The sequence below is a fragment of the Procambarus clarkii genome, chromosome 92 (genome assembly GCF_040958095.1).
Source record: "Procambarus clarkii isolate CNS0578487 chromosome 92, FALCON_Pclarkii_2.0, whole genome shotgun sequence".
In the NCBI taxonomy this organism is placed as follows: domain Eukaryota; kingdom Metazoa; phylum Arthropoda; class Malacostraca; order Decapoda; family Cambaridae; genus Procambarus; species Procambarus clarkii.
Window position 1 is genome coordinate 5,540,352 of NC_091241.1, and position 20,932 is coordinate 5,561,283.

The following is a 20,932-nucleotide window of genomic DNA, read 5'->3' on the forward strand; positions in this document are numbered from 1 at the left end:
TGGCAACAGGTGGGGGAGATATGGGCGCGTATAGGTCAGCATGGTGGGGAAATACTGTGTTGGTGATAGGGAGAAAGATCGGGAAGAAAAGGTGGGTTTAGGGAGGGAGAAAAAGGTAGAGTATAGGAGGTTGACTAGAGAGGGAGAAAGGGTTGGGAGGTAAGCCAGGTAGGGAGAGAGAGAGGGAGGCAGGGTTGTGGTGGAGGGAGGGAGGTAAGGTAGGGAGGGAGGCAAGAAGTGAGGGAGGAATGGTATGGACGTAGAGAAGTCAGTTGTGGTCCCAACGTGGAGGTGGACGGACGCACGCTGAGCCCTACTCCTGCTTCACCTCGTCCTCGCTGGCCGCAGTGTCAACACAACTCCCCTCACATAACTCTAATAACAAACTCTTGACAAGTAATTTTTCCAATAAGTTGGGATATATATACAGAATTTGTATCCCCTGAATGGGTTGTTTGGTGCCCGACTAAAACAGGTTTATGGGACTTAAAGAACAGAGAAAGCAAGTGCTAAAGTGTGTTATATTGGTCATTGTGTGGAGACTATGAGAAGTGATTGTTAAGGAGACGTCTCTGATGGTCAACATGTTGTACAGGTACGTAACAATCGCCACTCGCCTTCAGTAATTCTACTTTCAGTTTCTACCACGACGGGTTGACCCAGTACTCACCTGTGTGTGTGTGTGTTCCTCTCCTGTGTCCCCTCCTGTGTCCTCCTCCTGTGTCTCCTCCTGTGTCTCCTCCTGTGTCTCCTCCTGTGTCTCCTCCTGTGTCTCCTCCTGTGTCTCCTGCTGTGTCTCCTCCTGTGTCTCCTCCTGTGTCCTCTCCTGTGTCCCCTCCTGTGTCCTCCCCTGTGTCCTCCCCTGTGTCTCCTCCTGTGTCTCCTCCTGTGTCTCCTGTGTCCTCCCCTGTGTCCTGGGTGTCCTCCTGTGTGTGTGTGTTACTCTCGTGTGCTACTCACACTCCAGGTGTACACCTGCTAGGCTTGGGGAGACTTGGAGCGTGTTCTTACGGGAGTGGGAGCTACAAGGTGTTGGCGACTCTTACATTGTACAACTAACTACTGAAGAAGAAGAATGTGGTATAGCTCAACCCTAGGGGTCATCATGAGTCCTTGTCTCGTCTTGGCTAGTTCACCAGCCTGTGACAATCTATGACACTAATCAAACTTGCGTTGTGATTTCCTTTTTATATTAATTTACACACACACACACTGTATGTATTAGAAAAAAGTAATATGAATGAGGAGCCTAATGTAAAAATTCTATTTACATTCCATTGGAAGCCATTAGGCTTCCCATCGAGCCTAATGGTAAAGGCTGGAGGCGCATATAATGGACTACAGGAACTGAACCCCCAGAATTTAGCGAAGTTGACCTAAGAATCCCCTCAAGTGTGTTGTATGTCCCTTTCTCCCAGGCTATGGGTCCCCCCCTTCCCATCCAGAGATGGTACTGCTCTAATATAATCGGGAAATACATAGGCGAGCGCGCGCACTCTACAGTGAGTGTACACATGGCCAGTTGAGGCTACAGGGCACGCCAAAATGACACAAAAAAGTGTGCGAGTGTACACAAGTGTTACGTGTGTGTGTGTATGAATGAGGTGCATGGTGGCAGGAGAAGGCAGGCTGGTAGAGGGAGGGCAGGCGGTGCACACAGATGCAATCTGTGTGCTCATGTGAAAGTGGAGACGTCGGTGAAGGCATGTCTACATGGAGAGTTCGCCCACGTGTATGTGTATATGTATACACAGTGTAGGTACGTACATATACTTAAGGCCTAGTGGACATCGCTCGGGGGGTCGTAGTCCTAAGAGCCCGGGTTCAATTCCCGGCCAAGGCAGAAACAAATTGGCCAGAGTTTCTTTCACCTGATGCCTATGTTTACCAAACAGTAAATAGGTACCTGGGAGTCAAAGCTGCTACCGACCTTCACCCTAAGGCTGTGTGTTTTAGAGAAATATATGTATGTTGAAGATATGATAGAGAAAATGAGGTTGAGAGTGAGCACATTAGACAATCCACGGTTAGAAAGGCGGGGTCCAAGAGCTAACAGCTGGATCTTGCAGACAGATATTAAATTCACTCAAACACGCTCACAAACCACCACCGTCAATTATAGAATAGTACAAGTATAACGTCTAGGCTAGATAGCCTCATGCAAGAAATTACTCATTTCACTGGTGAATCTAGACTTGCACACGCACAGGATGTATGGACACCCATCCACCCACCCTGTCCACCCTCATCCTGGGATATTTACCAACAAAACCAGTGTGGGTGTCGCTACACTACGCCCACATATTACCAACATGATGCGGGTGTCCCTCGTCTCCCACACCAGGCCTAGATCATTTTGACCGCATACAACATTTTGTCCAAGCCTTACCAGTGATTGTATTGATCCATAAGTCTTATATCGGCCTAAGGTGAACGCTTCATTAGTGATGCTGATTCCGTAAGCTGATTATTTTTACGGTAGACCTAAGTCTTAATAGGACCAGCAGTAGCATTATGTAGTCGTTCTATAATAGCATTAATACTGGTAGTAGTGTTTCCTGTTGCAATAGTAGTAGCGATAGCAATAGTTTCAGTTACAGTAATGAAACTATTATTTAATGTGAAGCTCAAAGTGAAAACAGAATTTTGTGGTTCAGAAGCCGCCCACAGCCTAGTGACCAGTCTTGGGCTTGGAGTACACACACCTACGTCTCAGCTTAACATTACACACACTCAAGTCTGAACCAAACAGCCCAAGCTCAACTCCAGCCAGCACAATTAAGTGTACACACTATCTACTCTCATGTCAACCCGTCCTCGACTCGAGTCCATTCCATCCAGCGGTCGACCCCCCCCCCAGACGTGTTCATAAATTTTAACATGCTGTTAATTCAAAACCGGAATTTTATCAAATATAAATCCACTGAGGCCAGGAATCTACCAACAGCTGCACGAGAGGACCACCATAACTATATAACCACTGTACGTCAACAATGTCACTATGTAAGTTTATATTAATAATAATTGAAATTAGTTATAATTTTGCTGGCAATCCGCTCATTTTCTGGGTCTTGAATGTGGGCTACTGTGCTCGCAGCGCGTTTTCTATACCTCGGGGCCCCCGTGACCGGTTTAGTGGGGACACTGACCTATTGAGAAGCTCACGGGCACTGCTGCTGGTCAGTCTTCTCTCTTGTACAGTGCAACCGTTGTGGGTATGGGCGCTGGGAACTGGTATATATATACCTTGATGCTGGGAACTGGTATATACCCTGACGCTGGGAACTGGTATATACCTTGGTGCTGGGAACTGGTATATACCCTGACGCTGGGAACTGGTATATACCTTGGTGCTGGGAACTGGTATATACCCTGGCGCTGGGATGGTATATATATATACACCTTGGTGCTGGAAACTGATATATACCCTGGCGCTGGGAACTGGTATATACATTGGCGTATATATATATCTTATCACTAGGCTTGGCGCTTATCCTTCCACACGGCATGTGAAGCCTAACACCTACTAGTCCCCCCCCCCCCACCATCCTGGCCCCCCAAACACTGCTGGCTAGACACGGCACTACAGGTAAGGGTCGCTGGCCTCTCCACCGCCCATGGCCGGGGCTCGAACCCGGCCGAAATAGCTGGCGTGGAGTGTGCTCGCTACCTATTTTGCCACATATGGGATCGAGTCTCTCTCTCTCTCTCTCTGGCTAGGCTCGCTCAACTTTGCAGCGGGAATGGTCTGGTGTACGGGACAGACATAGGCTGCTCGATGTGTTCCTAAGTTAAATACTTTAAGAAATATAAACAATTATATAGACACCCATTTGATTTTCGTGGAGTCAAATGTGAAATATTTGGCGAGATGCCCAGAGAGTTTTTGTGATTGAATTAATATAGTTTTGAGAGACTTGTACAGTTGTTTCCACGCTTCTTAATATATTTTATGAGAGTAGAGGGAGGGGGAAGGTCAAGGGGGAGATAGTTCGAGGGTGAGAAGAGACCCATGTGCGGCTGAGTACCTATTATATATATATATATATATATATGTGTGTATATCACGAAAATAAACACGTGATTAAGAATGTGACAATGTCAGACCACGGAGGAAAAATGAAACAGGAAATTTCCTTAAGTACTTTCGTATATTAAATACATCTTCAGAAGGTGTATTTTCTGACCTTCTGAAGATGTATTTAATATACGAAAGTACTTAAGGAAATTTCCTGTTTCATTTTTCCTCCGTGGTCTGACATTGTCATATATATATATATATATATATATATATATATATATATATATATATATATATATATATATATATATAATATATATGCAACAACGATCACAAAAACACTGATCCAAGTATGCGGAAAACCCACATAAAAATAAAGAATGCTTAACGCGTTTTCGGCTTAATTCGTCTTCATCAGAGCTAAGTAGAACGAAGTAGAATATGTATATTATAGTGGGAGTATGGAAGGGAGAGGAAGCGGAGGAGGTAGAGGAGTACCCGCAGAAGCACACACAATTGGGCAGGTGGGAGGAGGAGGAGGGAAGACATACGTGGGTGTAGGTGGAGGCTGGCTGATCCACTTACCAGACAAACCACTTTTTATGCACTTTCACTCTCCGTGGACCTGCCCGTCTCTCTTCTCTTTCCCTGTACAGTGACAGGGAGGGGGGGGGGGAAGCTAAGATGGGCCTAGATATATATTTATATATATACCTAGATATATATACATGATAGGCCTAGAGATCTCTCAACGATTTGACAGGCACAGCCATCTTATCCCCCACCACCCCCGGGGACCAGACTGCAGGGGTGTACATGGTGCACACTGCTCAGGCAGGGGTGTACACGGTGCGCACTGCTCAGGCAGGGGTGTACACGGTGCGCACTACTCAGGCAGGGGTGTACACGGTGCGCACTGCTCAGGCAGGGGTGTACACGGTGCGCACTGCTCAGGCAGGGGTGTACACGGTGCGCACTGCTCAGGCAGGGGTGTACACGGTGCGCACTGCTCAGGCAGGGGTGTACACGGTGCGCACTGCTCAGGCAGGGGTGTACACGGTGCGCACTGCTCAGGCAGGGGTGTACACGGTGCGCACTGCTCAGGCAGGGGTGTACACGGTGCGCACTGCTCAGGCAGGGGTGTACACGCTGCGCACTGCTCAGGCAGGGGTGTACACGCTGCACACTGCTCAGGCAGGGGTGTACACGCTGCACACTGCTCAGGCAGGGGTGTACACGGTGCGCACTGCTCAGGCAGGGGTGTACACGGTGCGCACTGCTCAGGCAGGGGTGTACACGGTGCGCACTGCTCAGGCAGAGGTGTACACGGTGCGCACTGCTCAGGCAGGGGTGTACACGGTGCGCACTGCTCAGGCAGGGGTGTACACGGTGCGCACTGCTCAGGCAGGGGTGTACACGGTGCGCACTGCTCAGGCAGGGGTGTACACGGTGCGCACTGCTCAGGCAGGGGTGTACACGGTGCGCACTGCTCAGGCAGGGGTGTACACGGTGCGCACTGCTCAGGCAGGGGTGTACACGGTGCGCACTGCTCAGGCAGGGGTGTACACGGTGCGCACTGCTCAGGCAGGGGTGTACACGGTGCGCACTGCTCAGGCAGGGGTGTACACGGTGCGCACTGCTCAGGCAGGGGTGTACACGGTGCGCACTGCTCAGGCAGGGGTGTACACGGTGCGCACTGCTCAGGCAGGGGTGTACACGGTGCGCACTGCTCAGGCAGGGGTGTACACGGTGCGCACTGCTCAGGCAGGGGTGTACACGGTGCGCACTGCTCAGGCAGGGGTGTACACGGTGCGCACTGCTCAGGCAGGGGTGTACACGGTGCGCACTGCTCAGGCAGGGGTGTACACGGTGCGCACTGCTCAGGCAGGGGTGTACACGGTGCGCACTGCTCAGGCAGGGGTGTACACGGTGCGCACTGCTCAGGCAGGGGTGTACACGGTGCGCACTGCTCAGGCAGGGGTGTACACGGTGCGCACTGCTCAGGCAGGGGTGTACACGGTGCGCACTGCTCAGGCAGGGGTGTACACGGTGCGCACTGCTCAGGCAGGGGTGTACACGCTGCGCACTGCTCAGGCAGGGGTGTACACGCTGCACACTGCTCAGGCAGGGGTGTACACGCTGCACACTGCTCAGGCAGGGGTGTACACGCTGCACACTGCTCAGGCAGGGGTGTACACGCTGCACACTGCTCAGGCAGGGGTGTACACGCTGCACACTGCTCAGGCAGGGGTGTACACGCTGCACACTGCTCAGGCAGGGGTGTACACGCTGCACACTGCTTAGGGATATATACGTGTATATTACACGTATATAATGTATATTAATTATTAGAATTATTATTACTGTGTAAAAAATATATCAAATCCCAAACTATAAGTCTGGAGAGGATGTCATTTGACCTGCGCTTGGCTGTGGTATTTAGAACGGAGAAAGGTTGAGGAACGTGAACTTAAATATGACAATAGAAGGCGAACGTTATCAAGAAGGGTCGTGTGGCATGCCAGACGCCCCTCGCTCCGCCACCAGTGTCGCTGTGTCCACATTCTTCCTCAAGGTTTCACTAATTAAACACACATTTTTCATCCGTGTTTTGTTCAGTGATGGGACACTTCTGTGTTGGGGTGGCGCTTCCGTTTTCTTTGTTTGGTCGCTTCGGCGGTGTTTACTTTGGAGTTGGGGGTTATTAAGGCTTATCATTCTCGGGAGGGTTATTAAGGCCTGTCATTCTGGGGAGGGTTATTAAGGCCTGTCATTCTGGGGGGGGGTTATTAAGGCTTATCATTCTGGGGAGGGTTATTAAGGCCTGTCATTCTGGGGAGGGTTATTAAGGCCTGTCATTCTGGGGAGGGTTATTAAGGCCTGTCATTCTGGGGGGGGTTATTAAGGCTTATCATTCTGGGGAGGGTTATTAAGGCCTGTCATTCTCGGGAGGGTTATTAAGGCCTGTCATTCTGGGGGGGGGTTATTAAGGCTTATCATTCTGAGGAGGGTTATTAAGGCCTGTCATTCTCTGGAGGGTTATTAAGGCCTGTCATTCTGGGGAGGGTTATTAAGGCCTGTCATTCTCTGGAGGGTTATTAAGGCCTGTCATTCTGGGGAGGGTTATTAAGGCCTGTCATTCTCTGGAGGGTTATTAAGGCCTATCATTCTGGGGAGGGTTATTAAGGCCTGTCATTCTCGGGAGGGTTATTAAGGCCTGTCATTCTGGGGGGGGTTATTAAGGCTTATCATTCTGGGGAGGGTTATTAAGGCCTATCATTCTCTGGAGGGTTATTAAGGCCTGTCATTCTGGGGAGGGTTATTAAGGCCTGTCATTCTGGGGAGGGTTATTAAGGCCTGTCATTCTGGGGAGGGTTATTAAGGCCTGTCATTCTCGGGAGGGTTATTAAGGCCTGTCATTCTCGGGAGGGTTATTAAGGCCTATCATTCTCGGGAGGGTTATTAAGGCCTATCATTCTCGGGAGGGTTATTAAGGCCTGTCATTCTGGGGAGGGTTATTAAGGCCTGTCATTCTGGGGAGGGTTATTAAGGCCTGTCATTCTGGGGGGGGTTATTAAGGCTTATCATTCTGGGGAGGGTTATTAAGGCCTATCATTCTCTGGAGGGTTATTAAGGCCTGTCATTCTGGGGAGGGTTATTAAGGCCTGTCATTCTGGGGAGGGTTATTAAGGCCTGTCATTCTGGGGAGGGTTATTAAGGCCTGTCATTCTGGGGAGGGTTATTAAGGCCTGTCATTCTCGGGAGGGTTATTAAGGCCTATCATTCTCGGGAGGGTTATTAAGGCCTATCATTCTCTGGAGGGTTATTAAGGCCTATCATTCTCTGGAGGGTTATTAAGGCCTGTCATTCTGGGGAGGGTTATTAAGGCCTGTCATTCTCTGGAGGGTTATTAAGGCCTGTCATTCTGGGGAGGGTTATTAAGGCCTGTCATTCTCTGGAGGGTTATTAAGGCCTGTCATTCTCGGGAGGGTTATTAAGGCCTGTCATTCTGGGGAGGGTTATTAAGGCCTATCATTCTGGGGAGGGTTATTAAGGCCTATCATTCTCTGGAGTTATTAAGGCCTGTCATTCTCGGGAGGGTTATTAAGGCCTATCATTCTCGGGAGGGTTATTAAGGCCTGTCATTCTCGGAAGGGTTATTAAGGCCACCACAGTGGCTTACTGACCAACCAGGACCACAGTGAACTGTGAGTATACACACCCAGAAGCACGGTACACCTCGAGGGGTGTGTGTGTGTGTGTGTGTGTATATGTATATATTTTGCCTTCTAAAATAGTGTAGAGGAAACCTGTATACTTGTGACCAGGGTGTGTGGTACGTCTTGTTGTTATTGCTAATATTATTATTATTATTATTATTATTAGGAACTGAGGTGTGGGTTTCATTTGTCACAAATTCAAATTCCAATTTGTTTTCAAAACAATGTATATACACAGAGCATAAGAGAAATGAACAACCGTAGAGAGAGTGAGTTACACTCACTATTGAAGTCACTATTACGCAAAGTGCTTCCCACAAAACTTAAGAAATAATTGGGGAAATCAATAATTAAAGTTGTGAAGAGATAAAGACATAATATTAACAGAGAAGTAAACTGATGACATTGAGAAAATTCTAGAACAGTGATGGATAATACAATAAAAGGGTGACACTTGATGACAGACTATTACATTGTGGAGGTGGTAGCTGTAACAACAGGTCTGTTGTTTGTTTACATTAATAACAGAACGGAACTACTAAGGTGGCATTATATTCGACCAATTATATTACATTAGACCAGTTCAATTATTTATATTATTAAATTAGAGCAATAGGTGTTCTGTACACTTTGGTGTTGCAGGTGTGGTATTGCTGTCACGTGTGTGTGTCATTGTTAGTCACGTGAGTGTGTCGTCATTACACATGTGTCATTATTAGTCACGTGTGTGTGTCATTATTAGTCACATGTGTACTACCCTGTGTGTGTTAGTCATCTTTACATATTTACACCACATGGTACACTTTCAGTGAAGATATCCACTGTATAAACCTTTACGGGCTCACCATAGCCCGTGCTACATAAACACTTCGTTCTGAGTAGCTAAATCTGAAACACCACCACCACCAACTGTATGAAACTTCCTGCCATTAGTTGTCATGGTGGTCAAGATCTCCATAATTCCCAGTGAAATGCATGACCCTGACTTGTGTACGAGGTAATTGTGCCTTGAATTACGGAGGTTCGATCCCATTATAGTGCCTCAGTGTTGCCTCGATTCCCTCATATCTGGAGCAGTTCTCACTCACAGATTCAGTTGTAATTTAGTTTTCACGAGCCGTACTCTTGTTAGTAGAGGTTCATTAACCTTTGACCTCAATATATGGGGTTAAGGGTTTAACCTACAGGACTTGACCCCCCTAAAGCAATTACAAGTCTCCTTAAAATGTATATAGATTTTTATGATCATTCACTCAAGTGCCTGCACTCTAGTGCCTTGTATTACACACACATCATTGGCCAGAGTGCTGTTGGTGGAGGCAGAGGGGGAACAGGCGCGAGTGCTCAAGAGCGGTGCTCAGGCCTGCGTGTGTGTGTACTCAGACGTGAGCACCACACTCACACAGGCAGGTCAGGTGTGTCGGGGATATCTTACGAAAATGTAGAAAGCGGGTATATTGTAAAAAGTTGTTAGCAGGGAGGAATGTTGGTGACCCTGGTGGCACTGTAAGGCCAGAGTGGCACTGTACCCTGGTGGCACTGTACCCTGGTGGCACTGTAAGGCCAGAGTGGCACTGTACCCTGGTGGCACTGTAAGGCCAGAGTGGCACTGTAAGGCCAGAGTGGCACTGTACCCTGGTGGCACTGTAAGGCCAGAGTGGCACTGTACCCTGGTGGCACTGTAAGGCCATAGTGGCACTGTACCCTGGTGGCACTGTAAGGCCAGAGTGCCACTGTACCTCGGTGGCACTGTAAGGCCAGAGTGCCACTGTACCCTGGTGGCACTGTAAGGCCAGAGTGGCACTGTACCCTGGTGGCACTGTAAGGCCAGAGTGCCACTGTACCTCGGTGGCACTGTAAGGCCAGAGTGCCACTGTACCCTGGTGGCACTGTAAGGCCAGAGTGGCACTGTACCCTGGTGGCACTGTAAGGCCAGAGCGCCACTGTACCTCGGTGGCACTGTAAGGCCAGAGTGCCACTGTACCTCGGTGGCACTGTAAGGCCAGAGTGCCACTGTACCCTGGTGGCACTGTAAGGCCAGAGTGGCACTGTACCCTGGTGGCACTGTAAGGTCAGAGTGCCACTGTACCTCGGTGGCACTGTAAGGCCAGAGTGCCACTGTACCCTGGTGGCACTGTAAGGCCAGAGTGCCACTGTACCCTGGTGGCACTGTAAGGCCAGAGTGCCACTGTACCCTGGTGGCACTGTAAGGCCAGAGTGCCACTGTACCCTGGTGGCACTGTAAGGCCAGAGTGCCACTGTACCCTGGTGGCACTGTAAGGCCAGAGTGGCACTGTACCCTGGTGGCACTGTAAGGCCAGAGTGCCACTGTACCTCGGTGGCACTGTACCCCGGTGGCATTGTTCCCTGGTGGTACTGTAAGGCTAGAGTGGCACTGTACCCTGGTGGCACTGTAAGGCCAGAGTGGAACTGTACCCTGGTGGCACTGTAATGCCAGAGTGTCACTGTACCCTGGTGGCACTGTAAGGCCAGAGTGGCACTGTACCCTGGTGGCACTGTAAGGCCAGAGTGGCACTGTACCCTGGTGGCACTGTAAGGCCAGAGTGGCACTGTACCCTGGAGGCACTGTAAGGCCAGAGTGGCACTGTACCCTGGTGGCACTGTAAGGCCAGAGTTTCACTGTACCCTGGTGGCACTGTAAGGCCAGAGTGGCACTGTACCCTGGTGGCACTGTAAGGCCAGAGTGGCACTGTACCCTGGTGGCACTGTAAGGCCAGAGTGGCACTGTACCCTGGTGGCACTGTAAGACCAGAGTGTCACTGTACCCTGGTGGCACTGTAAGGCCAGTGTCATTACCCTGGTGGCACTATAAGACCAGTGCCATAAGCCATCACGTCCACTGGGAGTGCTGACCTTCACCGTGGCCATCTCTGGCCATGTGGTGGTGACCGGTGTGAGAGTGGTTTAGAAATCATAGTGAAAGGAAGAAAGTTACGGTCGAGGCGGTCACGCAGGGGTGGAAATGGCGCTCAGATGTCATCTTGCCTCCCCCTGCAGGTCCTTCTCGGTGACGTGAGAGTCTGTCTGTCTATGTGTACTGCTGGAGGACACTGTATTCCTGCGGGTGGTAATGGATGGTTGAATAATCCGTTACGTGATCCCTTGATGCGGAATTAATTACTCTCACATGTGTTTTCTGTGTTGTTGATAAGGTATTCTTTTGAGGTGTTTGTCAAGTTCTCTCTTGAACACTCAGGGGTCGGGCGGTTATGTCTCGTATGTGTAGTGGAAGCGTGTTGAACAGTCTCGGGCCTCTGATAGTTCTCTCTTGAACACTGTGAGGGGTCGGCCAGTTATGTCCCTTATGTGTAGTGGAAGCGTGTTGAACAGTCTCGGGGCCTCTGATGTTGATAGTTCTCTCTCAGAGTACCTGTTGCACCTCTGCTCTTCAACGGGGGTATTCTGCACATCCTGCCATGCCTTCTGGTCTCATGTGGTGTTATTTCTGTGTGCAGGTTTGGGACCAGCCCCTCTACTATTTTCCACGTGTAAATTATTATGTATCTCTCCCGCCTGCGCTCACCCCATATTTTGTACGTTTGGGACCATAGCATACAAAATGAAGCGCTTTAGTTAAGACGAGGGCTGACAGCTGAGGCGGCAGTCGTCAGCGTTGACAGGAGTACATCATGGACTAGCAGCTTGTGGTAGTCTTGAATAAGACCACCCTGGTATAAGGCTTCTGGAATGACGGATAGTTACGCAGGTGTTGGCTGAGAGAGAGGGAGGGAGAGCAAGAGGGAGAGCAAGAGGGAGAAAGAGAGGGAGAAAGAGAGGGAGAGAGAGTCAGTCAGTCTCTGGCCACAAACTTCCCATAACGTCAGGTGGCCCAAATTTCTCCTGGTCTGTGATCGTGTGGGCTTGACAGCTTTGAGTCATCTGCGGTGATGGCATTCTTGTGCACCCAAGCCTCTTGTTAGAAGAGGAAAGAAACTGTCTTGACGCTCTCCTTCCTCCTGCCAGACGGCTGCAGGACACACTGACACATCACACACAAAGATCACACTAACGTGATGCATCAAATGAACAAATCCACAAGGGCCGTGACGAGGATTCGAACCTGCCTCTGGGAGCATCCCAGACACTGCCTTAATCGACTATTATTAATTATTAAACTATTAATCGAAGAGGGAGAACGGCCTATTGACATAGCTCGGGTGCAGGGGGGGGGGGGGGAGGAGTTGTGTAAAACCCTGGTTTGTGCCTCGGAGAGGCTACGGGATCCAGTAAGTTCAGTAGAACTTCGGTTTCAACTCTTTTTACCCTGTCGTAGCTCAGTCGATTAAGGCAGTGTCTGGGATGCTCCCGGACGCAGGTTCGAATCCTCATTATGGCCCATGTGGATTTGTACACTGACACATGCTCCCCCCTACCCCCCCCTCCTTCGGGAATATCTGGGAATTTGATGTTGATATATATCAATGAATCAACGTTGATGCAACATTAAGTGAACGTTACAGGAACATGTCTTGCCCACTGGGGCTTTGCCTAGCTCGGGAGAGGATTACACGCGGGTCTGCAACTCGCATGTCCCCGTTCCTCTACCTTCACTTTGCTTTCAGCTGTCCAATAAACTGGATTGATACCAAAGTTCCTTGAATGAGAAACATGTTCCAGAAGGAGGGAAATGTGGAGCCAGGGGGGGGGGGGGGGGGAGGGGGAGAAACTATAGTGGTGGTTATTGGTGTCAGGTCTGTCAGCCTGTCAGTCAATAGTCTGTCAGCCTGGCCCGGGTGAGGAGGGGTTAAAGCCTGACCTGATGTACTCACCTAGTTGTGCTTCCGGGGGTTGAGCTCTGCTCTTTCGGCCCGCCTCTCAACTGTCAATCAACTGTTACTACTATTTTTTTAACACACCCAGGAAGCATCCTTTCTTTTCAGTTTCTTTGACCCAGGGGTGAAAGAAACTGTCCATCTGTTTCTGCCGGCGGCCGGGATCGAACCTGGACCCTGGGATTACGAATCCCGAGCGCTGTCCATTCATCCACGGCCCCTCTAAGTGTAAGGCCCCCATCCCCATCATCCTCCCTGCTCAAAGCTCCAGAAAAGTTTACGAAAGACGCGTCTTGGAGCCCACACCATATTATATAATAATAATAATAATAATAATATTATTATTATTATTATTATTATTATTATTATTATTATTATTATTAATGGCTACGTTTGGCTAGTTTAGGTTAGACAAGGCTGGATATGGTTAGGCTATAGGTTAGGTTCGGGCTAGTTTAGCCTTGGATTAAACTTGTTTGGATTAAATGTAGTTGGGTAAAGTTTGGTTCGAGTGGTCTGAAAAAAACGGATTTGAGTTGCGGGTATTATGGTAAGTGTTGTGTATTGTGGGGGGGGGGGGGGTGGCCGGTGCTGAAGTGACCAACCGTCGTGTTCCTCGCCCACACTGTAATCACCAGAACGGTAAAAATTTATCAGAAAATAGTGAAGCTGTAATATGGGATCAAACCTGCGTCCCTGATCCTCCCTTGTGGAGACTGTTGCAACGCGTGATGTCGAGGCAGGAAGCGATGCGTCTTAGTGCTACAAGATCCATAGTTGTCGTGGGAGACACGCCATTGCCCTCCGGAACTTGTCTAGTGAGGAGGGGCATTTTCTTTCCCCAAACGCTTCCGTATTGTCAGCGGGACAAGAATTGTATTAGACAAGAATGTTCATGAAGCTCCCTATAGCCAACGTGGGCAGGTGTATGGCAATAGTCCTGGGGGCAGGTGTATGGCAATAGTCCTGGGGGCAGGTGTATGGCAATAGTCCTGAGGGCAGGTGTATGGCAATAGTCCTGTAGGGCAGGTGTATGGCAATAGTCCTGGGGGCAGGTGTATGGCAATAGTCCTGTAGGGCAGGTGTATGGCAATAGTCCTGGGGGCAGGTGTATGGCAATAGTCCTGGGGGCAGGTGTATGGCAATAGTCATGGGGGCAGGTGTATGGCAATAGTCCTGTAGGGCAGGTGTATGGCAATAGTCCTGGGGGCAGGTGTATGGCAATAGTCCTGAGGGCAGGTGTATGGCAATAGTCCTGGGGGCAGGTGTATGGCAATAGTCCTGTAGGGCAGGTGTATGGCAATAGTCCTGGGGGCAGGTGTATGGCAATAGTCCTGGGGGCAGGTGTATGGCAATAGTCCTGTAGGGCAGGTGTATGACAATAGTCCTGGGGGCAGGTGTATGGCAATAGTCCTGTAGGGCAGGTGTATGGCAATAGTCCTGGGGGCAGGTGTATGGCAATAGTCCTGTAGGGCAGGTGTATGGCAATAGTCCTGGGGGCAGGTGTATGGCAATAGTCCTGTAGGGCAGGTGTATGGCAATAGTCCTGTAAGGCAGGTGTTTGGCAATAGTCCTGGGGGCAGGTGTATGGCAATAGTCCTGGGGGCAGGTGTATGGCAATAGTCCTGGGGGCAGGTGTATGGCAATAGTCCTGTAAGGCAGGTGTATGGCAATAGTCCTGGGGGCAGGTGTATGGCAATAGTCCTGAGGGCAGGTGTATGGCAATAGTCCTGTAGGGCAGGTGTATGGCAATAGTCCTGGGGGCAGGTGTATGGCAATAGTCCTGAGGGCAGGTGTATGGCAATAGTCCTGTAGGGCAGGTGTATGGCAATAGTCCTGGGGCAGGTGTATGGCAATAGTCCTGTAGGGCAGGTGTATGGCAATAGTCCTGAGGGCAGGTGTATGGCAATAGTCCTGGGGGCAGGTGTATGGCAATAGTCCTGGGGGCAGGTGTATGGCAATAGTCCTGAGGGCAGGTGTATGGCAATAGTCCTGTAGGGCAATGTATGGCAATAGTCCTGGGGGCAGGTGTATGGCAATAGTCCTGTAGGGCAGGTGTATGGCAATAGTCCTGGGGGCAGGTGTATGGCAATAGTCCTGTAGGGCAGGTGTATGGCAATAGTCCTGGGGGCAGGTGTATGGCAATAGTCCTGGGGGCAGGTGTATGGCAATAGTCCTGAGGGCAGGTGTATGGCAATAGTCCTGTAGGGCAGGTGTATGGCAATAGTCCTGGGGGCAGGTGTATGGCAATAGTCCTGTAGGGCAGGTGTATGGCAATAGTCCTGTAGGGCAGGTGTATGGCAATAGTCCTGTAGGGCAGGTGTATGGCAATAGTCCTGTAGGGCAGGTGTATGGCAATAGTCCTGGGGGCAGGTGTATGGCAATAGTCCTGTAGGGCAGGTGTATGGCAATAGTCCTGTAGGGCAGGTGTATGGCAATAGTCCTGTAGGGCAGGTGTATGGCAATAGTCCTGGGGGCAGGTGTATGGCAATAGTCCTGTAGGGCAGGTGTATGGCAATAGTCCTGTAGGGCAGGTGTATGGCAATAGTCCTGGGGGCAGGTGTATGGCAATAGTCCTGTAGGGCAGGTGTATGGCAATAGTCCTGTAGGGCAGGTGTATGGCAATAGTCCTGTAGGGCAGGTGTATGGCAATAGTCCTGGGGGCAGGTGTATGGCAATAGTCCTGTAGGGCAGGTGTATGGCAATAGTCCTGTAGGGCAGGTGTATGGCAATAGTCCTGGGGGCAGGTGTATGGCAATAGTCCTGGGGGCAGGTGTATGGCAATAGTCCTGTAGGGCAGGTGTATGGCAATAGTCCTGTAGGGCAGGTGTATGGCAATAGTCCTGTAGGGCAGGTGTATGGCAATAGTCCTGGGGGCAGGTGTATGGCAATAGTCCTGTAGGGCAGGTGTATGGCAATAGTCCTGTAGGGCAGCTGTATGGCAATAGTCCTGGGGGCAGGTGTATGGCAATAGTCCTGTAGGGCAGGTGTATGGCAATAGTCCTGGGGGCAGGTGTATGGCAATAGTCCTGTAGGGCAGGTGTATGGCAATAGTCCTGTAGGGCAGGTGTATGGCAATAGTCCTGTAGGGCAGGTGTATGGCAATAGTCCTGTAGGGCAGGTGTATGGCAATAGTCCTGTAGGGCAGGTGTATGGCAATAGTCCTGTAGGGCAGGTGTATGGCAATAGTCCTGTAGGGCAGGTGTATGGCAATAGTCCTGTAGGGCAGGTGTATGGCAATAGTCCTGTAGGGCAGGTGTATGGCAATAGTCCTGGGGGCAGGTGTATGACAATAGTCCTGGGGGCAGGTGTATGGCAATAGTCCTGAGGGCAGGTGTATGGCAATAGTCCTGGGGGCAGGTGTATGGCAATAGTCCTGAGGGCAGGTGTATGGCAATAGTCCTGTAGGGCAGGTGTATGGCAATAGTCCTGTAGGGCAGGTGTATGGCAATAGTCCTGAGGGCAGGTGTATGGCAATAGTCCTGTAAGGCAGGTGTATGGCAATAGTCCTGTAAGGCAGGTGTATGGCAATAGTCCTGTAAGGCAGGTGTATGGCAATAGTCCTGTAAGGCAGGTGTATGGCAATAGTCCTGTAAGGCAGGTGTATGGCAATAGTCCTGTAAGGCAGGTGTATGGCAATAGTCCTGTAAGGCAGGTGTATGGCAATAGTCCTGTAAGGCAGGTGTATGGCAATAGTCCTGGGGGCAGGTGTATGGCAATAGTCCTGAGGGCAGGTGTATGGCAATAGTCCTGTAGGGCAGGTGTATGGCAATAGTCCTGGAGGCAGGTGTGTGGCAATAGTCCTGTAGGGCAGGTGTATGGCAATAGTCCTGTAAGGCAGGTGTATGGCAATAGTCCTGGGGGCAGGTGTATGGCAATAGTCCTGAGGGAAGGTGTATGGCAATAGTCCTGGGGGCAGGTGTATGGCAATAGTCCTGTAGGGCAGGTGTATGGCAATAGTCCTGTAAGGCAGGTGTATGGCAATAGTCCTGTAGGGCAGGTGTATGGCAATAGTCCTGTAGGGCAGGTGTATAGCAATAGTCCTGTAGGGCAGGTGTATGGCAATAGTCCTGAGGGCAGGTGTATGGCAATAGTCCTGAGGGCAGGTGTATGGCAATAGTCCTGTAGTGCAGGTGTATGGCAATAGTCCTGTAGGGCAGGTGTATGGCAATAGTCCTGTAGGGCAGGTGTATGGCAATAGTCCTGTAGGGCAGGTGTATGGCAATTGTCCTGTAGGGCAGGTGTATGGCAATAGTCCTGGGGGCAGGTGTATGGCAATAGTCCTGTAGGGCAGGTGTATGGCAATAGTCCTGTAAGGCAGGTGTATGGCAATAGTCCTGTAGGGCAGGTGTATGGCAATAGTCCTGTAGGGCAGGTGTATGGCAATAGTCCTGTAGGGCAGGTGTATGGCAATAGTCCTGAGGGCAGGTGTATGGCAATAGTCCTGAGGGCAGGTGTATGGCAATAGTCCTGTAGGGCAGGTGTATGGCAATAGTCCTGTAGGGCAGGTGTATGGCAATAGTCCTGTAGGGCAGGTGTATGGCAATAGTCCTGTAGGGCAGGTGTATGGCAATAGTCCTGTAGGGCAGGTGTATGGCAATAGTCCTGTAGGGCAGGTGTATGGCAATAGTCCTGTAGGGCAGGTGTATGGCAATAGTCCTGTAGGGCAGGTGTATGGCAATAGTCCTGTAGGGCAGGTGTATGGCAATAGTCCTGTAGGGCAGGTGTATGGCAATAGTCCTGTAGGGCAGGTGTATGGCAATAGTCCTGGGGGCAGGTGTATCGCAATAGTCCTGTAGGGCAGGTGTATGGCAATAGTCCTGGGGGCAGGTGTATGGCAATAGTCCTGTAGGGCAGGTGTATGGCAATAGTCCTGGGGGCAGGTGTATGGCAATAGTCCTGTAGGGCAGGTGTATGGCAATAGTCCTGGGGGCAGGTGTATGACAATAGTCCTGTAGGGCAGGTGTATGGCAATAGTCCTGGGGGCAGGTGTATGGCAATAGTCCTGTAGGGCAGGTGTATGGCAATAGTCCTGTAGGGCAGGTGTATGGCAATAGTCCTGGGGGCAGGTGTATGGCAATAGTCCTGTAGGGCAGGTGTATGGCAATAGTCCTGTAGGGCAGGTGTATGGCAATAGTCCTCTCTCTCTCACCCCACCGCCAGGAAAACACACACATATATATATATACCAATACCTTCTTATCTTGAGGTTATCTTGAGATGATTTCGGGGCTTTAGTGTCCCCGCGGCCCGGTCCTCGACCAGGCCTCCACCCCCAGCAAGCAGCCCGTGACAGCTGACTAACACCCAGGTACCTATTTTACTGCTAGGTAACAGGGGCATAGGGTGAAAGAAACTCTGCCTATTGTTTCTCGCCGGCGCCTGGGATCGAACCCAGGACCACAGGATCACAAGTCCAGCGTGCTGTCCGCTCGGCCGACCGGCTCCCGGAGGAGGAGGTGGTCAGTAAGGGTTATAATCCCCATGAAAGTGTTCTGCCGGCAATTCTTAGCGTCTTTGCCAGTCATTTGCCCCACGCTCTCTCCTTGTTCTCGCGCTCTCTCCCACTTTCTCCTCCTGCTTTCCTTTCTTTCTCAGCGTCTCTCTCTTATTTCTCTGAAAGCTTCGCATCTTGGCACCATCCTGCTGGTGTCCCCGGTGTGTGTGTGTGCGTCGCACTACACCCGGCAACTTTCACTAGGAAGGTGGCTGGCGACTCACTCTCCTTTCTCTTGAAACAAAAACTATAAAGAGGAATATTTTTTATTTCTGTCTCGCTCTTGGTGAAAATTGTGGTGTTTTTAGTTTGTCTGCCTGTGTTCAGTCTGCCTGCCTGCCTGTGTTCAGTCTGCCTGCCTGCCTGTGTTCAGTCTGCCTGCCTGCCTGTGTTCAGTCTGCCTGCCTGCCTGTGTTCAGTCTGCCTGCCTGCCTGTGTTCAGTCTGCCTGCCTGCCTGTGTTCAGTCTGCCTGCCTGCCTGCCTGTGTTCAGTCTGCCTGCCTGCCTGCCTGTGTTCAGTCTGCCTGCCTGCCTGCCTGTGTTCAGTCTGCCTGCCTGCCTGTGTTCAGTCTGCCTGCCTGCCTGTGTTCAGTCTGCCTGCCTGCCTGTGTTCAGTCTGCCTGCCTGCCTGTGTTCAGTCTGCCTGCCTGCCTGTGTTCAGTCTGCCTGCCTGCCTGTGTTCAGTCTGCCTGCCTGCCTGTGTTCAGTCTGCCTGCCTGCCTGTGTTCAGTCTGCCTGCCTGCCTGTGTTCAGTCTGCCTGCCTGCCTGTGTTCAGTCTGCCTGCCTGCCTGTGTTCAGTCTGCCTGCCTGCCTGTGTTCAGTCTGCCTGCCTGCCTGTGTTCAGCCTGCCTGCCTGTGTTCAGTCTGCCTGCCTGTTTGTGTTCAGTCTGCCTGCCTGCCTGTGTTCAGTCTGCCTGCCTGCCTGTGTTCAGTCTGCATGTGTTCAGTCTGCATGTGTTCAGTCTGCCTGCCTGCCTGTGTTCAGTCTGCCTGCCTGCCTGTGTTCAGTCTGCCTGCCTGCCTGTGTTCAGTCTGCCTGCCTGCCTGTGTTCAGTCTGCCTGCCTGCCTGTGTTCAGTCTGCCTGCCTGCCTGTGTTCAGTCTGCCTGCCTGCCTGTGTTCAGTCTGCCTGCCTGCCTGTGTTCAGTCTGCCTGCCTGCCTGTGTTCAGTCTGCCTGCCTGCCTGTGTTCAGTCTGCCTGCCTGCCTGTGTTCAGTCTGCCTGCCTGCCTGTGTTCAGTCTGCCTGCCTGCCTGTGTTCAGTCTGCCTGCCTGCCTGTGTTCAGTCTGCCTGCCTGCCTGTGTTCAGTCTGCCTGCCTGCCTGTGTTCAGTCTGCCTGCCTGCCTGCCTGTGTTCAGTCTGCCTGCCTGCCTGCCTGTGTTCAGTCTGCCTGCCTGCCTGCCTGTGTTCAGTCTGCCTGCCTGCCTGCCTGTGTTCAGTCTGCCTGCCTGCCTGCCTGTGTTCAGTCTGCCTGCCTGCCTGCCTGTGTTCAGTCTGCCTGCCTGCCTGCCTGTGTTCAGTCTGCCTGCCTGCCTGCCTGTGTTCAGTCTGCCTGCCTGCCTGTGTTCAGTCTGCCTGCCTGCCTGTGTTCAGTCTGCCTGCCTGCCTGTGTTCAGTCTGCCTGCCTGCCTGTGTTCAGTCTGCCTGCCTGCCTGTGTTCAGTCTGCCTGCCTGCCTGTGTTCAGTCTGCCTGCCTGCCTGTGTTCAGTCTGCCTGCCTGCCTGTGTTCAGTCTGCCTGCCTGTCTGTGTTCAGTCTGCCTGCCTGTCTGTGTTCAGTCTGCCTGCCTGCCTGTGTTCAGTCTGCCTGCCTGCCTGTGTTCAGTCTGCCTGTGTTCAGTCTGCCTGCCTGCCTGTGTTCAGTCTGCCTGCCTGCCTGTGTTCAGTCTGCCTGCCTGCCTGTGTTCAGTCTGCCTGCCTGCCTGTGTTCAGTCTGCCTGCCTGCCTGTGTTCAGTCTGCCTGCCTGCCTGTGTTCAGTCTGCCTGCCTGCCTGTGTTCAGTCTGCCTGCCTGCCTGTGTTCAGTCTGCCTGTCTGCCTGTGTTCAGTCTGCCTGCCTGTCTGTGTTCAGTCTGCCTGCCTGTGTTCAGTCTGCCTGCCTGTGTTCAGTCTGCCTGCCTGCCTGTGTTCAGTCTGCCTGCCTGTGTTCAGTCTGCCTGCCTGCCTGTGTTCAGTCTGCCTGCCTGCCTGTGTTCAGTCTGCCTGCCTGCCTGTGTTCAGTCTGCCTGCCTGCTTGCCTGTGTTCAGTCTGCCTGCCTGCCTGTGTTCAGTCTGCCTGCCTGTGTTCAGTCTGCCTGCCTGCCTGCCTGCCTGTGTTCAGTCTGCCTGCTTGTGTTCAGTCTGCCTGCCTGCCTGCCTGTGTTCAGTCTGCCTGCCTGCTTGCCTGTGTTCAGTCTGCCTGCCT

At 51.4% G+C, this 20,932-nt stretch overlaps 1 protein-coding gene across 1 annotated transcript in view; it reads left to right on the plus strand.

Annotated features, from left to right (window-relative positions):
- Window positions 1-286: 286 nt before the first annotated feature.
- Window positions 287-20,932, plus strand: part of LOC123775117 (uncharacterized) — a 131,546-nt gene continuing 110,900 nt past the window's right edge. Inside the window, exon 1 of the mRNA XM_045770001.2 lies at window positions 287-595. Coding sequence (XP_045625957.2) covers window positions 576-595 — 20 coding nt within the window. The 5' untranslated portion in view covers window positions 287-575. The remainder of the gene's footprint in view (window positions 596-20,932) is intronic.